A 22,682-nucleotide genomic window follows, 5' to 3' on the forward strand; every position below is an offset into this window, starting at 1 on the left:
TCAGGGTTTAGCTGATCACCATATTTGGGGTCGGGAAGGAATTTTCCTCCAGGGCAAATTGGCAGAGGCCCTGGAGGTTTTTCGCCTTCCTCTGCAGTGTGGGGCATGGGTCGCTTGCTGGTGGACTTGCTCTGCAGCTTGAGGTCTTCAAACCACAATTTTAAGACTTCAATAACTTGGACATAGGTTAGGGGATGTTACAGAAGTAGATGGGTAGGGTTCTGTGGCCTGCTTTGTGCAGGAGGTCAAACTAGATGATCATATTGGTCCCTTCTGACCTATGAGTCTATGAGTCTATGGTTGCGAGAAGAGGGGAGAGGCATGGAGCTGCTGGTGAGTGCTCAGCCCCCACCAATTTTTCCTATGCTCTGTCAGCTCTTGGTTTTTTTGTTTCCCCCCCTCCATCTCTGGCTCTTGGGTTTTTTTGCTCTGCCGGCAAACACCACCCCCCACGTCCCTATATTTCATGTCTCTCATCTGGTCACCCTATTAGATCAATGAGTTTTAATGTCCTCATTACTTCCTGTACTTGTCAGAATGCTTTGCTAAGGATTTGTCTATACTTGGAGCTAGAGTTGTAACTCTCAGTTCAAGGAGATATCTCCACGCCAGCTCCGATCGAGCGAGTGTGCTAGAAATAGCAGCACAGCACTGCAGCGGGAGAGGCTAGCCACCTTGAATACATACCTACCGTCTTAGACAGGAACTGTTCATAGCACAGTAGCTCAATCAGGAGATATGTCTCCTGAAGCTGGAAATAACACTTCATGTGCGAATGCCCCAAGTTACTCACTTCCTGACAAACCCTCTGAGGCAGAGGTGCCATCCCTGCATGCCTCCTTGAGGCATGGCATTGCACTACAGCACTCTGACCCAGAGAGAGTAACGTACCGTTCATACAGATCTATTCAAATTATATTATTCTGCCTCCAATCCAAAGAGCATAATTTGACTATTCAATACAAGAGGATATATGGGATTGTTATAAATTGGTGCAAAGGGCCCATAGATGGAATATGGTTTTATTTTTCTGTTAGTGTCCAAATCGCAAGAATGTGCATAATGAATGGTTATCTAGTCCTTCTGTTTTATCATTTTTTGAGGGAGAAATAGCATATGTTGCAGACACACTTGCCTACATGCTCAGGTTCCATAGCAACCCAGTGTTGCTGTGGATTCGTTTTGTACCAATCAATTAGAAATTTTGCTCTGGCTGCCAGAATGAAAGCACATGGGCCAAATCCTGCTCGCTTTACTCAGGCATGTAATCCCACTGGCTTTAATGGGATTACTTGGGTGAGAAAGTGAGCAGGATTTACCCTTATATCTTGGATTTCCTTCTTGCTTTATTTTTGTTAGATTATTTATATATTTGTATTACTGATCAAATTTTAGTTTTTGGCTTTTTATCCATCCATGAAAATGTAGATAATTCTCCTTGATGAGGCTGTCAGGTATGTTTGACTTCTATACATAACAATCGTTGATATGTGTAATATGAAGTGGTTATATGCCCTGTATAACAGTCATGCAGCTATGAGTGTAAATGACTGGTACACATTGTCATCCTGTAGCTTGTAGAATCCTCTGTTGCACCCATATTCATAAGATGGGGTTTTCCAGGACACAGCAATATGTGCCAGTAACCTGCAAATTGCTGAATTATTTCAGTCGAACGGTTCATATCAAAGGTCTGATCATGTACTGCTTAAGGCACGTATAACTCCCATTAAAGTCTGTGGAAAGTTTAGTGTGAAAGCTGTAAGGGGGCAGACGATTAAAATCAGTGTTGTCAATGGGGGGTTCCCCACGTTGTTCATTTCACTAACCAATCTTTCAGTATCAGAGAAAATAAAATCTAATGAACTGCAGTATATGTATTGTGTGTGCGTGCGTGTGTATAGTATAATGTTATGTGTGTGTGTGTGTGTGTGTATATATATATATATATATAACATAAACCATCTGACATAAACTGACAAAAATGTTGACATTTTGAATTTAGGACTTCTTTTCAGATCATTATGCCTACTGGTCAGTCTTGTTGAGCTCTAAATATATTGTATGATGATTTGTTCAACGTGCGCTGCCTGACCTAGGCACAGTGAGGAGAGGGAGGCATATTAGTGTTACCTGGGTCAGACCAGAGAATCATTATACTCTCAAATGAACTCGAACCGAAAAAGAACACTTTCACAAAAGGATCACTCCGTATCTGACTTCTCAGTCCTTGTCCTCAAAGGAAACTTGCACAGCACTTTTAAAAGATGAGTTTGGGAGCTTAAATTCATAACTTTGCTATTCACTAAAAATCATGGATTTATGGCTTATGACAACAATCTGTAACCCACTAACCCCCCTTTTTGGTCCTGCAGGGGTGTTAACAGGCAACTTCATATTGAAAAGTCCTTTAGAATGTGTTAACTACAGTACTTATGCTAAACAATCTGTTTCACCTTGTATTTAGCTGTGACACTCTGAGTACCTTTCTCAGATCTGAAGCAGAGCTCTGCGTAGCTCAAAAGCTGGTCTCTTTCACTAACAGAAGTTGGTCCAATAAAAGATATTGCCTCACCCACCTTGTCTCTCTAATATTCTAGTACCAATACAGCTATAGCAACACTGCAAACATTATGTTTAATCAAGTAAAGCTTTTTAAAAACATTTTTTTAGAAAGTTTGACAGAGTTTCCATGCTGATTTTTCAGCACTGAGTAATTTTCATGATGATTTTTCAGTAACTGGAAAATGTGACAGATTTATCATTATTACTTTCATATGAAGTGTTTCAATGAAAAAGTTCAGTGTTAAATGCATTGTCCTGTATTTTAACTTATTATATGTTTGTGTTTATATTCCCTCTGTTTTTAGTGATGTACTGCACATATTCAGACATCAGGCTTGAATAAATACAATAGCCTTTCTTTTAGTCACTTGGGATTTTGTATTTGATAGTTTTGTTTGAAAATCTGCTTGAAATACTTTTGCTGTCATTAAGTATTAAAATCCAGATCCTGCAAACTCTTTGCCGTGTGTTTGCAGAACTGGGGCCTAAATGCTCACTTCGGGCCCAGTCTAACTTCTTTTGAGGTCAGTAGGAGCTTTTCCTGAGTCAGGAGTGGCCTGATATAAATACTACTTATTATACTGCCTCTCTCTTGACTTCATGAAATTATACTGTCTGGATTTACTTGTAGTCTAGCCTGTTGCTAGTCAATTTCATTGGTGTGCTGACATGCACTAGCGCATCACTGCAGCGTTTGAGTCTGTCCTGTCCCCCTTTACTCATGTGAGTAAGGGCGCTTTGGGTTATAAACAGTACAGAGGAATGATTACATCCAAATCAAGAACTGTTCTGAATAATTTTTAAGAAATCACAAAAGCATATCTAGTGATAAATGTAGTAAGACTTAAAAAAAGGCTAAATTTGGTGCTTAAATTTGTTGATAGTGTGCATTTCATTAGACACACATTCTATATTAGATTGGAAATTACAGGCTTTATAAGAAGCACACTGTACAACATATTAATATTTAAGTGTGTGTGTGTGTATATATATATAGAGAGAGTGAGAGATGCATATGCACTGTGTAAATTCACACACCGTGCATATTTACACAGATACGTTAATAAATATGTGCAGTATGTCCTGTTTTTGAAAGTCCCCCCCCACCCTACTGTGCATGTTTTCTGTTGATTTTCCTTGTGTGCCTTAAATTTTTATTTTTCTGTCTGTGTTTGTGTTTGTGGTTCACAGGTCCTCCTTTGCATTGTTCATCTGCTTCATCAACCCCTATTGAGCAGTCCCCTTCCCCTCCCCCTCCCCCTGCGGCCAATGAGAGCCAGAGAAGGTTGCTAGGCAATGATGTGGCCCAGCCAACCCAGGACTCTGACTCTGAGGAAGAGTTTGTCCCTAATTCATTCTTAGTTAAAAGTGGCTCTGGAAACCTCTGTGTACCTGCCAATGGTGAGTTATTCTCTCTACCTACTTTACTGCTTGCTTGTTGTACAAGTTGTGTGTGGGCCTGTAGGATGCAGGTTTGGTTTGTCTCCTGGACTTTAAATAATAATTCACCATGTGTTTGACTTTCTGCTTCAGTTTTACAGCCACTATGTGTGTTGCTTTAAACTCCTTGTGTTTCCTGCGGAATTGTGTCCCACTAAAGGAAGCATTGTTGTGCTGGTGAGAACAAATCACCTACCCTGAGACAGCACCTGAGCCCAGCTCTGAAATGCTGCTTGTGGCTGAGGCAGCCCTGCTGAAATGTCACCCAACTTCACACGTTAGTGTTTTTGCTGCGGGACAGCATGTCAGGCAGTCTGTACAACTTTCTGTGTAAGTTCAGTGCATGGATGTCAGGAACGTTTCCTTTCAGATGACCAGTTCAGAGATCAGATAGTATTCAGGCTTTATAAAATGTTTACTTTGATTGAATTGTAAACAGATGAGGGGATTGTGTCCTGAAGGACTTCAAGTTTATGAGAAGCTTTTCACTGGGTCTGCTTTTATGGTTTCGCTGGGCCTTCTACTCTCAGATTGGTACAGATGCGAGAAAATCTCAGTGGCTGCATTATGAGAGTACAGATGTAAAAACTAACTTCTAAAGCCTCAGCCTGCGTGTTTTAACCCAAATATGAGTTGTGACAAGTGACATGAGCACGTTACTTTCACACGCACAGGCCAGAAATAGGTTATGGATCCAAATTTCTATAGGTAGCCTGGATAAATATCCTAAGGGCAACATACAAAAGCAGCAACAGGACCCTATCCCACTAGGTACTAAATCCTCATCCTTTTAGTGGGATCCCTTTCCTGGGTGGCTCCCACTGAGATAAGTAAAGGAATGCAAAGGAAATAAAACGATTTGCTTTACAACTTGCATCCTAAAGACAATGACTTGTAAAAAGGGAAACAAAGCTCATTGATAAAGCAATGTTAAATTCATCAAGGACAGTGCAACCTGATGTAGTGCAGATACCAGCCGTGAAACAACAATGGCAAGTCAGCCCACTGCTATCCAGCCAGAGTGATAATTGCAGGAAGGTCTGATTTATGGAGGTGAAGCCATTCACAGACGTCTACCAAAAAAAAAAAAAAAAAAGGTGAGAGAGGTTTACAGCATCTGGTAACAACTTAGCCCCATTTCAATTGAGCTTTTAAGAAGGTTTCCTAGTATGGTGTTATTTCAAAGGAAAGGGAAAAGTTTGACATTGAATTAATTCCTCCCCTTCTCAGCTTCCTCTTTCTTCTCTTTCTTGCATTTGCTATGGTAAAAACTAACTTTCCTTCAGGGCTTTTCAGTGGAAAAGGTTATCTTCCATGAATTGTCATCCTAAGGAGAACAGGGGGGAAATACAGTGGTGCATTCATTCAGGAAACTGCTTAAAATTCATATCCTCCTACCTCCCTTCTGTCACTGGTGTAGTCAAGTTTGGAGTGCTGTGGATGACCCTTTAGTGTTCACAGTAACGCAGTGAATGGTGGTTGGAGACAAAAGCTGCCCAAACTAACATCCTCGGTAATTCTTATATTCTGTCTCTCTGTCCATCTATCGGTCTCGACACCCTCTCCAGGTAGAGAGAGGGAGAGATTAAACCCCTTAATCTCTTCTTTTACTAATTAACTGAACAACAGAAAAAGCATTGTTCAGAGTCTGTAGTGAGTTGATGACATTATTGTATTATTGATGTGTTGGTGAGTTAGTGAGACTTTAGTCTCTTCAGCTGTCTGCTTATTTATACTCCTTCTCTGCTTGCATCAGTTTGTCGAGGCTTTACATTCCCCAGGGCCTTCTTTGTGTGTAAAATTCTGCAGGTTGGTAATAAATATGTCCCATACAGAGACAGTGTGTCTGGGGTCTCATTTGCGTGCTGAGTCGAGTTGTTCAGTAATGAGAGGTGCAGGTAAATACAGCACATTTGTGACCTGCTACGATGTCACCATCACTCTGCTATCAGCAAAAAACAAAGGTGACCTTTGAAAGCCTCATTGACTTATTATGCAGCCTGTCAACCCATAATCTGGGAGTTTACCTGAATGAGAAGCACAGACCATACAAGTCCATCATGTCTAAAATGCTAAGGCTCTTCTGACCTCTCTTATTGGATTTAATTGCCTTGCTTCCTTAAAGTTCTGTTTCTGTGAGGCTTAGTCAGCGTAGACTTAAATGACAAAGGCAGCTCCTTATGTCCCCTAAATAGGGAAAATTAGTAAAAGCTTATTTTGGTTAGGACTAAGTTTAATACAGTTAGAGCACTCATTCTCTGTATAGTGGCTGTCTCAACAGGGCTGCCTGGGAATGCCTGCCTAAGGATTTGTGTTGCACTTTTTAATTGAGCCCTGCTAGGTTTTCTTTCCACAGCTGTGTAAACTCAGTTTTAGAGGAGTCCATCCAAAGTAAGTAACACCCGTGGAGCTGCTGTTCCAAATCTCCATGTAAATTGCAAATATAATGCACGTGGAACAAAAGATATTTTTGAAGATACATTAGACTTCTTTTTCTGAGTTCCGCTTCATCGAAAAAGGTTCTAATGTAGTAGTATTTTTGGGAAAATATTCAACTAAAATTTCAAATTAATATTGAAGAACTAAAGTAGTAGGTAAAGACCCACAGATTTTCTTTCTTCAACATTTTATTTTTGTGCTCCATGTATTGGAAACCCATCTTTTCTAATTAAAATCAAAGTGTAACCCCATATCTCTGTTGTTAATAAACATTTTAATAACAGAAGGAATTTTCAGAATCAAAATCACTTTTCTTCTTATTCGTGCGAACTCCCAGATTTCTACGATCTTTTGAACCATATTTTCCAAAGTGACTGGTGATTTTAGGTGCCTCAGTTTTTGGGTGCCCAACTTGAGAGACCATAAAAGGTCCTGATTTTTGGATAGTATTGGGTGGGCAGCACATCCTGAAAATCAGGCCCCTTTAAGGTATCTCAAATACTTTTATGACAATCTAAGAAAAATCAACTACACCGACATGCTGCCTAACAAGCAAAGAGGAACATTATGAGATAATACCATAGTCAGAAATTTGTCTATCTGTGGTACTTTTATGGCCCCCATAACTATAGTAGCTGAAGCCCTTGTAATCTTTAATCTGTTTATCTTCACAGCACCACTGTGAGGAGGGAAATGCTGTTATCCCCACTTTACAGATAATGGGGAACAGAGGTACAAAGAAACTAAGGCCCAGATTTAGGGTTTGCTGTGCTCATCATTGCAACACCTAACTGGTTTAGGATTCTCGATCTCATGAGATTTAGGCTCGTAAATCAGTTAGGCATTATATTGCCAAGTGCAGTAATGTCTAAATAGCTTTAAAAATCTGGACCTAAGTGACTTGCCCAAGGTTACACAGGAAGTTTGTTCCAGAGCAGGGAATTAAAGCTGAGTGTTTCAACTCCCTAACCACTGGACATCTTTAGATATCTTTAGGTTTTTTGTTTTTATGAGGTATATAAAGCCATATAGGCAGATAGGAAGGACAAATGAGGATACAAGTCAAAAACATCTGCATAACCTGCCACATCTGTCCAGGAACTAAGATGGAGGCCCACATTTTTTAAAGTCACCTCTGATTTTGAGCCTCTCACTGTCTGGGTGCTAAGCTTTAGAGATCATGGGACAGAACATGTACTATTCCAGTGGAAGTCAACGAAAACAGAAGGGGCCTAAATATGGTTATCCAGAATTAGGCCCCGATCCTGAAAGGTACCCCACATGGGTCTGTGTGCCTGTAGAGAGCCCCCCGTGAAGTCATTGGGGTGCTGTGCAGGCTCAGAAGTCCATTTGTTGGAATAATTTACAGGATCAGGGCCTTAGAGGCCACTTTTGAAAATCTGGATCCAAATGTCTTTTTGAATACTTCCTGACTATTAAGCCTTTAGTACATTACTGTTTGCAATGCTGCTTGTCCTTGCTGCCCACTCCTTTGTACCAGTCTTGTTTCATTTGCTGTCGGTGAGGACATTACTTCATGAATAGCGACATCACACCGTTTGCCTATGTCACGCAAGGTGAATGTAAAAGAGTCATAGAAAAGTCCTAGAAAAGCTAAGGGTAGGATTCACTCTGGCACAACGTTGTTATACCTTTAATGCCAACACTGCATGCAGTGCTGTGCAAGGCATAGACAACACAGTCCCTCCCTCAGCAAAATTTTGCAATCATTGAAGTCAATGAGACTGTCCATAGGTTAAGTACATAACGTTAAGTCTTTTAGGGTCAGAGACTGAGGGACTGGGGCAGCTCCAGTTGAAATCAGTGGGACTCTTTCCATTGACTTCAGTGGAATCTGGATCAGGCTCTACAAGCCTCCTCTCCTTCAAATCAATGGCAAAAATGTTTTTTTTCTCTATAGACAATTACAAGAAAACCGATGCTCTTCCCCTCACCAGCTGTCTCAGTTCCTGTAGGTCCCTCAGTTTTACTTAAGATTAATTTCCTCCCCCTTTCTGATTCTTCTGTCTAAGCAAGATGCTGGGTCACTTCACAGCAATAACACTTTCCTACAGCCTACCCTTTGGTCACTTTGAACTGTGGGAATAGAGACCAGAGTGGATTCACATGTTGCCACAGGGCTTTGTTTTCCCATTCCTCCCAGCCACTTGCCTTTCCTGGGCCTAAGTGCAGTGTGAAGAGTTCACTCAGCTTAACCCTTCGGGTACCTCTACACTGGCAGAGTTACAGCGCAGCTCATAGAGCGCTGAAGGGAAACCGCTGTTGTGTGTTCACACTGTCAGTTGCCTGCGCAATAGCGTGTTCACACTTGCAGGAGTATTCTGAGTGGTGCACTTTGGGCAGCTATTCCACAGAGCAGCTCTTTCTCTTCTGCTGTTAAGAGTTGTGGGAAGTCGGAGGAGGGTGCGGGGCATCCTGGTTCCTGCTCCAATGCCCTGTGATGCATTACTTCACATCCCAGAAATCCCTGCCCTTCCACCCACATTTGGCACCATCTTTCAAATGCTTGTGTACTGTGCGCTCTGCCTCTTTTAGTCTGCAGGAATGGATCCTGCACTGGGTTGATCAGTATGCTGCTCACTCTCACTAACATGCCACAAGTGGCAGTGGAGTTATTCCTTAAACTACAAAGGCAAGAGGAGTTCAAAATTGATCTCGCCACTCTGTAGCTACAACACAAGATTGCTTGTGGCAATCATGGACGTGCTGATAACAGTGGAACGCCACTTTGGGGCTTGGAAAGCAAAGATTGAGTGGTGAAGTCACATTGTCATGCATGTCCATTATGATGAGTAGTGGCTCCAGAACATTCACATGAGGAAAGCCACATTCATGGGACTGTGTGATGAGCTCGCCCCAGCCCTGCAGCACTAGGACACGAGAATGAGAGCTGCCCTGTCGCTGGAGAAGCATGTGGCGATTCCACTGTGGAAGCTGACTACTCCAGTCTGCTACCGATCGGTTGCTAACCAGTTCGGAGTTGCAAAGTTGACTGCTGGACGCGTGTTGACGGGAGTGTGCAGGGCCATTAATCGTATCCTGAGCCTAAAGACTCTGGGCAACGCGTGTGACATTGTGGATGGTTTTGCACAAATGGGCTTCCCTAACTGTGGAGGGGCGATAGCTGGCATGCATATTCCAATTCTGGCACCAGACCACCTAGCCACCAAGTACATTAATCGGAAGGGATATTTCTCTATGGTTCTCCAGATGCTTGTGGATCACTGTGGGCGTTTCACGGACATTCACAGATTCATAGATTCTAGGACTGGAAGGGATGTTGAGAGGTCATCGAGTCCAGTCCCCTGCCCTCATGGCAAGACATTAATGAAGGCTGGTCCTGAAAGGTGCATGATGCACTCGTCTTTTGGGAACACTGGCCTGTTCAAGAAGCTGCAAGCAGGAACTTTCTTCCCAGACCAGAAGATCACCGGAAAGGAAGTCGAAATGCCCATTGTGATCCTGCGATCCTGCCTACCCCTTAATGCTGTGGCTTATGAAGCCATACACGTGGCAGCTTGACAGCAGCAAAGAGCGGTTCAACAACAGGCTGAGCAAGTGCAGAATGACTGTTGAGTGTGCTTTTGGTTGTTTAAAGGCCCGCCGGGGTGCCTATATGGGAGGCTGGACCTGGCTGATGACAATATTCCTATGCTTATAGCTGGGTGCTGTATGCTCCATAATATTTGTGAAGGAAAGGGTGAAAGATTCACTCAGGAGTGGATCTCTGAGGCTCAGCATCTGGAGGCTGAATTTGAACAGCCAGAGCCCGGGGCTATTAGACATGCGCAGCGTGGGGCCATAAGGATCAGGGATGCCTTGAGGCAGAAATTTGAAGCTGAAATCCACTAATATTTGTTGCTATGCTCGGAAGTGCAGTGCTTGTAATGCTAGGAGGTGACTGTGATTGGTGCAGATGATGCACTAGGAAGGTTTAAGAAAATTTCCTGTTGCTTTGCAGGGCTCGGTTTGCTTTCAGTTAATTGAATAAAGATTGCTTTCAAACCAAAACAATCTTTTGATTAAAAAACAACAGCCGGGGGAGAGAGGCAAACAAAAAAACACATCAGCACTGTGGAGGATGAGGGAAGGAAGGGTCCCAGTAGGAGGTGGGATACTGGGACGGCTAAAGATTTCTTTGTCCAGGTATCATAGGCAACCTTGTTCTCAAGAGTACAATGCAGCGGGTACTGTAGTTCAGCAGGGCTAAACTGCAAAGGGATGGGTGTTGAGTGCAGTAGGTATTGAGAGGCTGCAATGCTGGATTGTGACGGGGCAGGAGTGGAATGCAGCGGGTACAGACTGGAGCCAGGAGTTTAATAAGAGTGTGTTGGTGTCTGGGGGGCTTATGGGAAAGAGTTTTGCGACAGTGGCTGCAGGGGAGGGCAGGCACGGAGGTGCTCAGTTTGCAGTGCTAGTATTGCCTGGAGCATGTCTGCTTGGCGTTCCATAACGTTTAAGAGCCGCTCTGTGGCTTCATTCTGGTGCGCCATATTCTCCTTTCGGTCCCTCTTCTCACTGTCTCGCCACTCCTTCAATTCTTGGTTTTCAGCTGCGCAATGCATCATGACATCACGCAGAAAGTCACCCTGTTCTGCCATTCAGACTAGACATGTGGTGGTACGCGCATCATATAGACACAAGCCTGCTTTCTGCAACCCTCCTGCCTCCAACCACTCACACCAGCGATTCCCAAAATCAAAGCCACTTACTAGGGGCCTCCTCTCCTGTTTGTGCTTTGCCAAGCTCTGACAGCTGTGACTGGCTAGTCTCCTGCGCGGCAGAGAAGAGCTCTTGGCTACATGCATCTCTGGCCTCTGAGTCATCCTCTGCCTGTGCCCTCCCCCACCCATCCTCATCCAAGATTTCCTCCTCCTGGCTCAGTCCACTCTCGACTGGCACGTGAGCCACCGAAGTATCTACAGTGGCCTTCGCAATGAAAGCGGAGTTGCCACCGAGTATCATGTCCAGCTGTTCATAGAACTGGCAGCTCGTGGGTGCAACACCGGAGCAGTGGTTTGCCTCTTGCACCTTGTGGTAGGAGTTCCAGAGCTCCTTCACTTTGACCCTGCATTGCATTGTGTCCCAGTCATGGCCCCTTTCTGTCATGCATCATTAAAACTGTCTGTAGGTATCATAATTTCTATAGCTGGAGTGCAGCTGGGACTGGACAGCCTGCTCACGCCAAATGCTGATGAGGTCCAGCAGCTGGGGATTGCCTGCTGCGTGGAGCAGGCATGGCCACCTGGAAAGATGTACTGAGACCACTACACACATCACTGAGCAAACAGGAAGGGGACTTGGAATTTTCAAAGGAATTTGAAGGGTGGGGCTCATGGCTGGTCACCTGAGGGCAGGGCAGTAGAGTTCAGACTGATAACCAGAGAGGAGAGAACAGGCATTGTGGGACACCTCCTGGAGGCCAATCACAGCACTGTAATCGACCAGGGTGTCTACACGGGCACTGTAGCGCTGTAACCCTGGCCCAGAAAGGTGTACGCCTCTCGTCAGGGTGGGTTTTTTTTACAGCTCTGCAACTGCACAGTTTCTGCGCACTAAGTGGCTTGGCAGTGTGTACACCTCAGGAGTTACACCGCTCAAAGCTGCTTTACTTCACAGAAACTTGACAGTGTAGACAAGAACTTGTTTCCATCTCTAATTTACCTTCGCATTCCCTCTCCCCTGTTCCCTCAAACATATAGCCTTAGCCCCTGCTGCAGCCAGCCAGCCACCCAAGTAACTCACACATGCAAGCTAAAGAAGTAATTCATTTCAACCTCACTCATGGCTTCTCAGATCCTCTGCTGGTGCAAAGTGATGTAGCTTTATTGAAGTCAGTGAAGCCAATTTATGCCAGCTGAGAAACTCTTCCTGGGGATCATATTAGTTAAAGACAGAAAAGTCTTTTATTATCATTATTATATTATTTATTTATTATTTTTCTTTTAGCACCCAAGACGTGTAGGGCACTTTCCAAACAGAAATACTGCAGATTCTCTGCTGCAAGGAGATCTCCGCTTCAGATGCATCTGTGATTATTATCATTATTTTTCATTATATGTTTAGATTCATCAGTGTGTTTGGTGCTGTGCTAATGACAAATATACGGACGGTCCTTGCCCCACAGTACTGATCCAAAGCCCACTGAAGACAACTGAAAGACTCCTATTGATTTCAGTCTGTTTTGAATCAGGCCTTGCGTCTCTGAATTTGCAGATAGAGATGTGTGCTTAAATTTAAGCATGTTCCATTGAAGTCAAACACCCATCTTTTTAATCATGTCCTTAAGTGTTCACAGAATCATGGTTTAAAAGATAGTCACAAAGAAAATAACATTCAGTGTGGAACCCAAAATAAAGGAATAATTAAAGGATGTAAAAAATAATTGTACTTTGCGAGACTCTCAGAAGTAGTCAACGTTGAGGGATTTGCATGAGAATGAGAGAACTTTTGAAGAGTTTGATAATGTAAATAGTAATTTATATTTTGCAATCTAATTATTAATAATAAATCCATATTATATTAAATCTTCTTTCACGTAAAAACTAGATTTCCCCTCCCAAAAAAGACTTACAAATGTAGAGTCCATTCTCTGTCCTCACAGTGAGTACACAGGCACTATATCCTGATATTCCAGTGTTTTCTACTGCATTACATGTATTCAAAATAAAGTGAATGCTATATAGCAGCTTACATCAAAAGATCTTAGTGCCCTTTAGAAATGTATATTTAAATTAGTCTCCCAGCATCCCTGTGAAGTAGACATGATTCATGATCTTATAAGATGGGATAGTGAGGAACAGGAAGCCAGCACTTTTTAAAGCATCATGAAGGGAGCTGGTAAAAAAACAAACAAAAAAAACCCCAAACCTACACAAATGTTTGAATAATTTTCTTTACAGTTTTAATTTTTATTTGTTGTGAAAAATGTTTTCTATCATTTTTTTAAATTTATGATTTTCCATTTTTGAAATAAGAAATATATTTTAATAATTATTTTTGGTCAGCTTAGTCACATGCTAGGTTTTGTTTCCAAACATTTTATTTAAAAAATTAAATACAATTGTTTTTTTAAATTTCAATAAACATTTTAAATAAAAGAAATTAAAACGTGACATTTTTCAAAATATTTTTGCCACAAAAAGTTGATGTAGAAAAAGAGTGGTTTTGCCCCACCCCATTCAAAATATTTTGTCTAACTATAGTCACTAATTTTGAGCACTTCAGCCGAGGCAGTTGGGGCTTGATTACTAGTGTTACTGAACATCTCCATTGCTCAGTTACTTCACTGAAGGCACCCCAGATTGGTAGACACATCTGAAAATGTTCGGCCTCAGTGATCTGCTAAAAGTTGCTCAGTAAATAAGTTTCAGAGAAGTAAAGTCTCTTGATTCCCAGTCATTTGTCTTTACCATAAGACCCTTCTTCCTTCAATCAAGAGAAGGGCTGTAAACTGCCAGGAATGGGGAGGATCAGATCATGAGTTCTTTCCTTCTCCAGTGCCCCCCTACCAAAGGTAGAGGGGGGGATAGAGCCTGTCCTGTTGAGTTTTTCCTCCCATTCCACGCCTGCTACCAACGGAGAATGATTCGGACAAGGCTAGCTTGTGAGCTGCAGAGCTTTTCTAGGACATGAAGCCCTAAGTGGCCGCTTGCCTTGCTTTTGCTTAAGGTTGTCCTGAGTGTTAAGTTTGTATAATGAGATGACTTGTTCAAAACTGGCAGTTGTTTGGCTTATGAGCCAAAAATAAGAGGCAACACACTCAAGTCATATGCTCTATGGCCTGATCCAAATCTCACTGAAGTCAGTGAGAGACTTTTGGTTGACTTCATGAGCCTTTGGATCAGGACCCCTATTGTAGCGAGGGTGAAATCCTGACCCCATTGAAGTCAGCGTGTCATCAACAAGAGGAGGGTTTGGTCCAGAGTGAACAACCTGAATGCTGAATGAAAGGAAGATTGTTTTCCTGCTGATACTAAACATCACTAATAGAATAAGAACAAAGTTATGACTGTCACATTCAATGTAGGGGAGCAGTAAAATGAGATCTATCCAGATAGTAAAGAAACACACTGAAACCGTTAAAGCAGATTTGTAGCACTGTAGCTGTGATAAAACCATATGTCTGTGTAAGTAAATTTACAGAGGAGTGGGGTGGTTGTTTCTTTTTTTTTTTTTTTTTTTTTTTTTAAACACAAGCCAGATTGAAACGTGTACACGATGGAGTCCCACTCAGAGGAAACACAACTGGAACAAATTTTATTTATTCAGATTTGTTAAACTGAATTGGCAGCAGAAATATTCCTAGTAATCTGAGCATTACAGCAGCAGTGGTATAGTTAAAGTTATGTCAGCATTTTCATTAAAAATCTCTGCTTTCACAGGTTTATATCTGCAGTAAAAATTCATTGTGGGTTGAAACTTGACAAGCTGTGTAGGGTCTCATCTCAGAAGAAAAAAATATTTTTACAAAACTGAAAAAAAAAACCCAACCCTATTTGATGGCTTAAAATATCAGCACAAAGAAAAATGGCAGTATTTTGGCTTTGATATTTGTCTATATTCAAAAACTGCTTCATTTATTTGAACGTGTAACAGTTAAATGCTCAATAAAATCTCACTCCGAAGACTGAATTAATCTCTACGGTATTAAAGAAAATGAAATATTAATGTATTGCCCATTTGTTACTTAATCACCACAGGATCACCAGTGTTTTGACCAACATCAGGTCATGTTCATTGCTGGGAGACTCCTGACTAACACGAAACATGGCTCAAAGTAGAATAGATCTCATTGAAAGTCCTTCTCTGAACAGCTGCAGAAGGGCAATAAAGAGGAGTGTTCTGTGGTGCTTGGTGAAAAGCACTGGGGGTCACAAGTCATCTGAGATCCATATCTGGCTGTGCCACAAAACTTTCTGTGTGATCTCAGGCAAGTCACTTCCCTTGAACAATCTGTACCTCAGTTTCTTCATCTGTACAATGAGAACATGGCAAGTCAGTTGCAGGACTGGAAACATAATCCATGGGCTTGATTCTCTTCTCACACTCCTTTTACAGCAGTATAACTCAGTTAACATCATTGAAGCTACTTCTGGTATACATCAGTCAGAATGAGAGGAGAATCAGACTCCATGTCTCTTTACTCCCAATCACGGCCCTTAAGAGTCTAGGTTATTGTTTTTGTAAATGTTTCCAGATTCTTGGGGGAAGACATCTATACAAGTACCAAATATTACTGTTTTATTTAACATGTCTAAGTCTAAACCTGAATGGGTTAAGGGTCTCCTGGGAGGTGCTGTGTGTTCTCAACTCCCATTGGGTTGTGTGTTCTCTGCAGCTGGCAGAGTCATCATAAAACTCTTTGAGACCTTCAAATAAAAGCCACTATAGAATGGCAAAGTATTATAAAATACTGTGAGGAGTGTGGTGACTCTGCACTCACAGCTACATCATGTTTTTATAGTGAAATTGATCTCCGGTTGAGAAGGAATTCAAAGTTTTTGATACCTTCCTCCATTAGTTGTTTTCAAGGCATAAGCCTCCATTTTAAAATGACTCTGAGGCCTTTGAACTTTTATTTATAAACTGAAATTTGCTAGCTGTTGTAGGACACTGATTGATTTGTAAGAGAGGAAGCCAGGAATAGCTTTCCTGGCAAACTACTTGTTCCGTAGAACTAAACATCCAATAACTTCCCAGCCTCAGGGGATGTATCTTCTCCTCCTTTCTATTATTTTCTGTGGTTTGCACTATCGTTTGCCATATGTATTATGACACACTATTAATCTCAACCTTCTGCTTGAAGACCCTCATGTGGCTGTCTCCAGTTAAGAAATCCCCAAATAAAACAGGGATATCTTTACATATCAAGGATGAAACTTCACAGGGGGGTTTGTGGAGGAGAGGAGGGGAAGACGGAAACTTTTTTTGAAACTTTTTTTTTAAAAATGGCTCTTACGGTGCAGAGTGTTTGGAGGATCATTTTCGGAACACTGACGTGAGCACAGTGATACTCCTAGGTATACCCATGGGAACCACATTGTATCTCTTAAAGTTACTTACTATGTGTGCCTGGGTGCAAGGACTGTGGTAGTTTTTGTCAAGAGACAGGGCAATAGTCACCCATGTATATGACAGCAGGACCAAGTTCATAGTCCCTATGCATGGCACAAAAGATATCTTTAATCTAGGAAGGAGTTATACGATAGATTGTCACGGTTCCTTAAATGTCACTTGGGTTAAGCCTTTGAGGACTGCAAGCATAAGTTTACATGCATCATGTAAGCAAACATTTGTCTTACAGTTTGTAAAATGTTTGAAGGGTTAGCAGGGTTTTTGTTTATTGGTTTTTAATTTCCATCATCTGTAATTACACCAAAGACCCTAAATGCCTCTGAATGAATTGGTATTGTCTCTTTGACTATTGATCCATGATATGCCCACATAGATTCATAGACTCTAGGACTGGAAGGGACCTCGAGAGGTCATGGAGTCCAGTCCTCTGCCCTCATGGCAGGACCAAATACTGTCTAGACCATCCCTGATAGAAATTTATCTAACCTACTCTTAAATATCTCCAGAGATGGAGATTCCACAACCTCCCTAGGCAATTTATTGCAGTGTCCAACCACCCTGACAGTTAGGAACTTTTTCCTAATGTCCAACCTAAATCTCCCTTGCTGCAGTTTAAGCCCATTGCTTCTTGTTCTATCATTAGAGGCTAAGGTGAACAAGTTTTCTCCCTCCTCCTGATGACACCCTTTCAGATACCTGAAAACTGCTATCATGTCCCCTCTCAGTCTTCTCTTTTCCAAACTAAATAAACCCAATTCTTTCAGCCTTCCTTCATAGGTCATGTTCTCAAGACCTTTAATCATTCTTGTTGCTCTTCTCTGGACCCTCTCCAATTTCTCCACATCTTTCTTGAAATGCGGTGCCCAGAACTGGACACAATACTCCAGTTGAGGCCTAACCAGCGCAGAGTAGAGCGGAAGAATGACTTCTCATGTCTTGTTTACAACACACCTGTTAATGCATCCCAGAATCACGTTTGCTTTTTTTGCAACAGTATCACACTGTTGCCTCATATTTAGCTTGTGGTCCACTATGACCCCTAGATCTCTTTCTGCCACACCCCTTCCTGGACATGTTGAATACTGCATGCAGATGTGGTCTCCTCATCTCAAAAAAGATATACTAGCATTAGAAGAAGTTCAGAAAAGGACAACTAAAATGATTAGGGATTTGGAACAGGTCTCATATGAGGAGAGATTAAAGAGGCTAGGACTTTTCAGCTTGGAAAAGAGGATACTAAGGGGGGATATAATAGAGGTATATAAAATTATGAGTGGCATGGAGAAAGTGAATAAGGAAAAGTTATATACTTGTTCCCATAATATAAGAAGTAGGGGCCACCAAATGAATTTAATGGGCAGCAGGTTTAAACAATGAACAGCAACCTAGAGAGCAGGCCGGTTTTCAAAGAAGTTACAGCACGGTAGACCACATCTTCACTCTAAACCATCTACTAGAGTGTTCAAGGGAATACAAGTTCCTTTTGTGTATTGCCTTCATGGACTATGAGAAGGCGTTTGGTAGCGTGGAGACTAACGCCGTTCTTGAAGTTCTTTCGGAATAGGGCCTCAGTGCAAAATAGATCACATTATTAAAAGAAACGAACTCTGTCTGCAGCACAGTTATATCGCTGTTCGATACTCCCCCCCAAATCCCCATCGAGAAAGGTGTGAAACAAGGAGATAGAGTTTCACCAAAATTATTCACAGCCTGTCCTGAATTGGTCTTTCGACAAGCAGACCTGAAAGGCAGGATTAATATCCACAGCGAGCGGCTAAACCATCTCAGCTTCGCAGATGCTATAGTGTTCATAGCCGAAAATACAGTCCAGCTTGAGAGAATGCTTAAAGAACTGAACACAAAAAGTAGTCAAGTCGGATTAAAAATGAACCAGTCGAAAACGAAATATGAGATCGGATGTTCTGCCAAGAACCCAAATAACTCTTGGAGGAGAGCAGATCCAAGAGATTGACAAATAAGTTTATTTGGGCCAGGAAGTGGACATGCGCCATGATCAGAAAGGCAAACTGTCGCACAGAATGGTGTGCATTCAACGACATCAGGGACATCCTCCAAGGAAAGATCAGCAAAACAACTCGTGCGAATCTTTTTAACTCGACCGTGTTTCCAGCAATGCTGTATGACAGCGAAACATGGTCGCTGACAAAGACTGAAGAACATCAACCGTCTGTCACACAGAGGGCAATGGAACGAACGTTTTTGGGCATTTCGCTCCACGATCACATCCCCAATGAAATAATTAGGCAGCAGACTGGAATGCAAGATGTTGTTGAAAGCAGGCTCAGCAAAATGCGGTGGGTGAGACATGTGGCCCAACTCAGTGACAAAAGATGGACTGCAGCTATATCTGAGTGGTATCTTCGAGAACTGAAATGGCCACGCGGTCGGCCTCCAAAGAGGTGGGATGATTTCCTAACAAGGAGATATGGACAAGCATGGCAAAGGATGGCCAGAGCGAGAGAAAATTGGAAGACGTCTTGTGATCATCTCAGTCTTAATTAATAAAGGACCAACAGTCTATGCAGGTTTAAAACAAATAAAAGGAAGTTCTTCACGCAGCGCACAGTCAACCTGTGGAACTCCTTGCCTGAGGAGGTTGTGAAGGCTAGTACTATAACAGGAGGTAAAAAAGAACTAGATAAATTCATGGAGGTTAAGTCCATTAATGGCTATTAGCCAGGATGGGTAAAGAATGGTGTCCCTAATCTCTGTTTGTCAGAGGGTGGAGATGGATGGCAGGAGAGAGATCACTTGATCATTACCTGTTAGGTTCACTCCCTCTGGAGCAACTGGCATTGGCCACTGTCGGTAGGCAGGACACTGGGCTGGATGGAGCTTTGGTCTGACCCAGTATGACTGTTGTTATGTTTTTATGTTCTTATGATTGGCATTGATTTGAAATCCACAACATATTGTAATGGTTAAAGCATGGGAATATGAATCAGGAGACACAGGTGCTATTCCCAGTTTGCTTTGTGACCTGAGGCAAGTCCCCTAACTGCTTTTTGACTGGGTTGCCCATCTGTAAAATGAGACTAACAGGTAACCATTGTTGCAAAGTTAGCGATCTTTGCACTCTTTGGATGAAAACACATTGTTATTATGCATGCACTGTACTCTGATGGAGGCGTGCCCAAGATGTAGCTCATGGATTCTTACTAACGATTTAAAAAATGGATTCATGTTTAAAATAGGGGTGGCCCTCAGTCCCTGACATTCTTGAGGTAGCCCTCAATGTCACAAAGTTTGGGCATCCCTGTTCTAATATCACCATTAGGTCCTTTGTGGCGATTCATGGGGGATATTTTCTCTTCTGCCTCTTTTATAATGAAACTTACTAAAAAGCAGAGAACTGTAACACAAAAGAACCAATCTAAATCATGAGGCTGATGTAACTGATGTAAGCCAGGCATTTAATACATTGCATTCTTGTTTACAAAACATACCAAAGTACTGTAAGCTCTGATGGGGTTATACAACAATTAACTGATAAGCAACATTGAAACCAGGAGACTCCATCTTACTTGAAGCATTTAATCCTGATTCTGCTGCCTTTCCTCACGCTGAGCAGTGGTTCTCAACCATGGGTATGTGTACCCCTGGGGATACACAGGGGTGGATAAGGAACTGGTTAAAGGGGAGACTACAACGGGTCGTACTGAAAGGTGAACTGTCAGGCTGGAAGGAGGTTACTAGTGGAGTTCTTCAAGGATCAGTTTTGGGACCAATCTTATTTAATCTTTTTATTACCGACCTTGGCACAAAAAGCGGGAATGTGCTAATAAAGTTTGCGGATGACACAAAGCTGGGAGATATTGCTAACACAGAGAAGGACCGGGATATCATACAGGAAGATCTGGATGACCTTGTAAACTGGAGTAATAGTAATAGGATGAAATTTAATAGTGAAAAGTGCAAGGTCATGCATTTAGGGATTAATAACAAGAATTTTAGTTATAAATTGGGGACACATCAGTTGGAAGTAACAGAGGAGGAGAAGGACCTCGGAGTATTGGTTGATCACAGGATGACTATGAGCCGCCAATGTGATATGGCCGTTAAAAAAAGCTAATGCAGTTTAGGATGCATCAGGCAAGGTATTTCCAGCAAAGATAAGGAGGTGTTAGTACCGTTATACAAGGCACTGGTGAGACCTCATCTGGAATACTGTGTGCAGTTCTGGTCTCCCATGTTTAAGAAGGATGAATTCAAACTGGAACAGGTTCAGAGAAGGGCTACTAGGATGATCCGAGGAATGGAAAACCTGTCTTATGAAAGGAGACTCAAAGAGCTTGGCTTGTTTAGCCTAACCAAAAGAAGGCTGAGGGGGGATATGATTGCTCTTTATAAATATATCAGAGGGATAAATATCAGAGAGGAATTATTTAAGCTTAGTACCAATGTGGACACAAGAACAAATGGATATAAACTGGACACTAGGAAGTTTAGACTTGAAATTAGATGAAGGTTTCTAACCATTAGAGGAGTGAAGTTCTGGAACAGCCTTCCAAGGGGAGTAGTGGGGGCAAAAGACATATCTGGCTTCAAGACTAAGCTTGATAAGTTTATGGAGGGGATGGTATGATGGGATAGCCCTAATTTTTGGCAATTGATCTTTGATTATTAGCAGGTAATATGCCCAGTGGTCTGTGATGGGATGTTAGATGGGTGGGATCTGAGTTACTACAGAGAATTCTTTCCTGGGGTGCTGGCTGGTGAGTCTTGCCCACATGCTCAGGGTTTAACTGATCGCCATATTGGGGTCGGGAAGAATTTTCCTCCAGGGCAGATTGGCAGAGGCCTTGGAGGTTTTTTGCCTTCCTCTGCAGCATGGAGCACGGGTCACTTGCGGAGGATTCTCTGCAGCTTGAGCTCTTCAAACCACAATTTGAGGACTTCAATAACTCAGACATAGGTTAGGGGTTTGTTACAGGAGTGGATGGGTGAGATTATGTGGCTTGCGTTGTGCAGGAGGTCAGACTAGATGATCATAATGGTCCCTTCTGACCTTAAAGTCTATGAGTCTTCCAGGGGATACATCAACTCATCTAGATATTTGTCTGTTTATACAACAGGCAACATAAAAAGCACTAATGAAGTTAGTACAAACTAAAATTTCATACAGACTTGTCTATACTGCTCTATATACTTTATCAGTGGTTCTCAAACTGTGGGTGAGTTTATTTTAATGGGGTCGCTGGGTCCAATGTTAGACTCGCTGGGGCCCAGGGCAGAAAGTCAAAGCCTGAGCCCCGTTGCGTGGGGCTGAAGCCAAACCCTGAAATTTTAAGTGAGGTGAAACAAATCAGATTCCTGAGAGGACTACAGTAGTCTGGAAAGGTTGAGAACGATTCACGTTGTGTGTTGCTCAGTCAATAGTATTTCTACGGATAAGGTACTACTCAGTGTAAGAAAGTGGAGCTGGGACTTGGTGACTACTTCATATAGTTCCTAGTCTGTAGCCCCTCAGGAGAGTGGAAGTGCCTGGAAATTAAACTGGAGACCCTATGAGATATGGCAAGGGTATAGGGGATAGGCTCATTAAGTAGACGAAACACTGTGGTACTTGTGTCACCCTGTTGGCTTATCCACCCTTATGCAATCTAGCTGGGTTGCCGACTGCAGACAGCTAGCACTTATTTACTCAGAATATCCTGTTCTTTCTGGGCTTGTTGTGAGCTTTGTTTTGTCATTCCAGCATCCCACAGACCTGGGATCTATTTCTGTCCCGGACACTATTCCTCATTCAGCCATGAGCAAACCACTTAACTTCTCATCACTTCAGTTTCCCCATCTTTAAAATGGATGTATTGTAATAACTTACCTCACAGGAAATGTGAGATTTATTACGTTAGTGTTGTAAAGCATCGTGGAATTATCAGATGATAGGTGCTATATATAATCCTGTGTCTCTTATATGCATGTTACTTATTATTGTCAGTGTGTGTTTTGCTGGTATTAGGCTCTGTATCATTATATGTATTATTACAAATCATTCAGCCATGGCAGCCCAGGACTTGGACTTTAGCTCCTCCCACACAAGTGGAGAATTGAGTTTTGTGACATAGTTCAAAAAGATAAGATGGCAACACATCCCTCATTAGCATGACAGCTATGAT

General features: G+C 42.2%; 1 protein-coding gene across 7 annotated transcripts in view; it reads left to right on the forward strand.

The window, feature by feature from the left end:
- Window positions 1–22,682, forward strand: part of TENM4 (teneurin transmembrane protein 4) — a 971,473-nt gene that overhangs the window by 626,765 nt on the left and 322,026 nt on the right. Inside the window, exon 5 of one of the 7 annotated variants that reach the window (XM_075061790.1) lies at window positions 3,757–3,966. The exons of the other annotated variants lie outside the window; for them this stretch is intronic. Within the exon in view, the coding sequence (XP_074917891.1) occupies window positions 3,757–3,966 (210 nt within the window). The remainder of the gene's footprint in view (window positions 1–3,756; window positions 3,967–22,682) is intronic. 7 annotated transcript variants of the gene reach the window in all.

Source organism: Chelonoidis abingdonii, chromosome 1 (assembly GCF_003597395.2).
Source record: "Chelonoidis abingdonii isolate Lonesome George chromosome 1, CheloAbing_2.0, whole genome shotgun sequence".
Taxonomy (NCBI): Eukaryota; Metazoa; Chordata; order Testudines; family Testudinidae; genus Chelonoidis; species Chelonoidis abingdonii.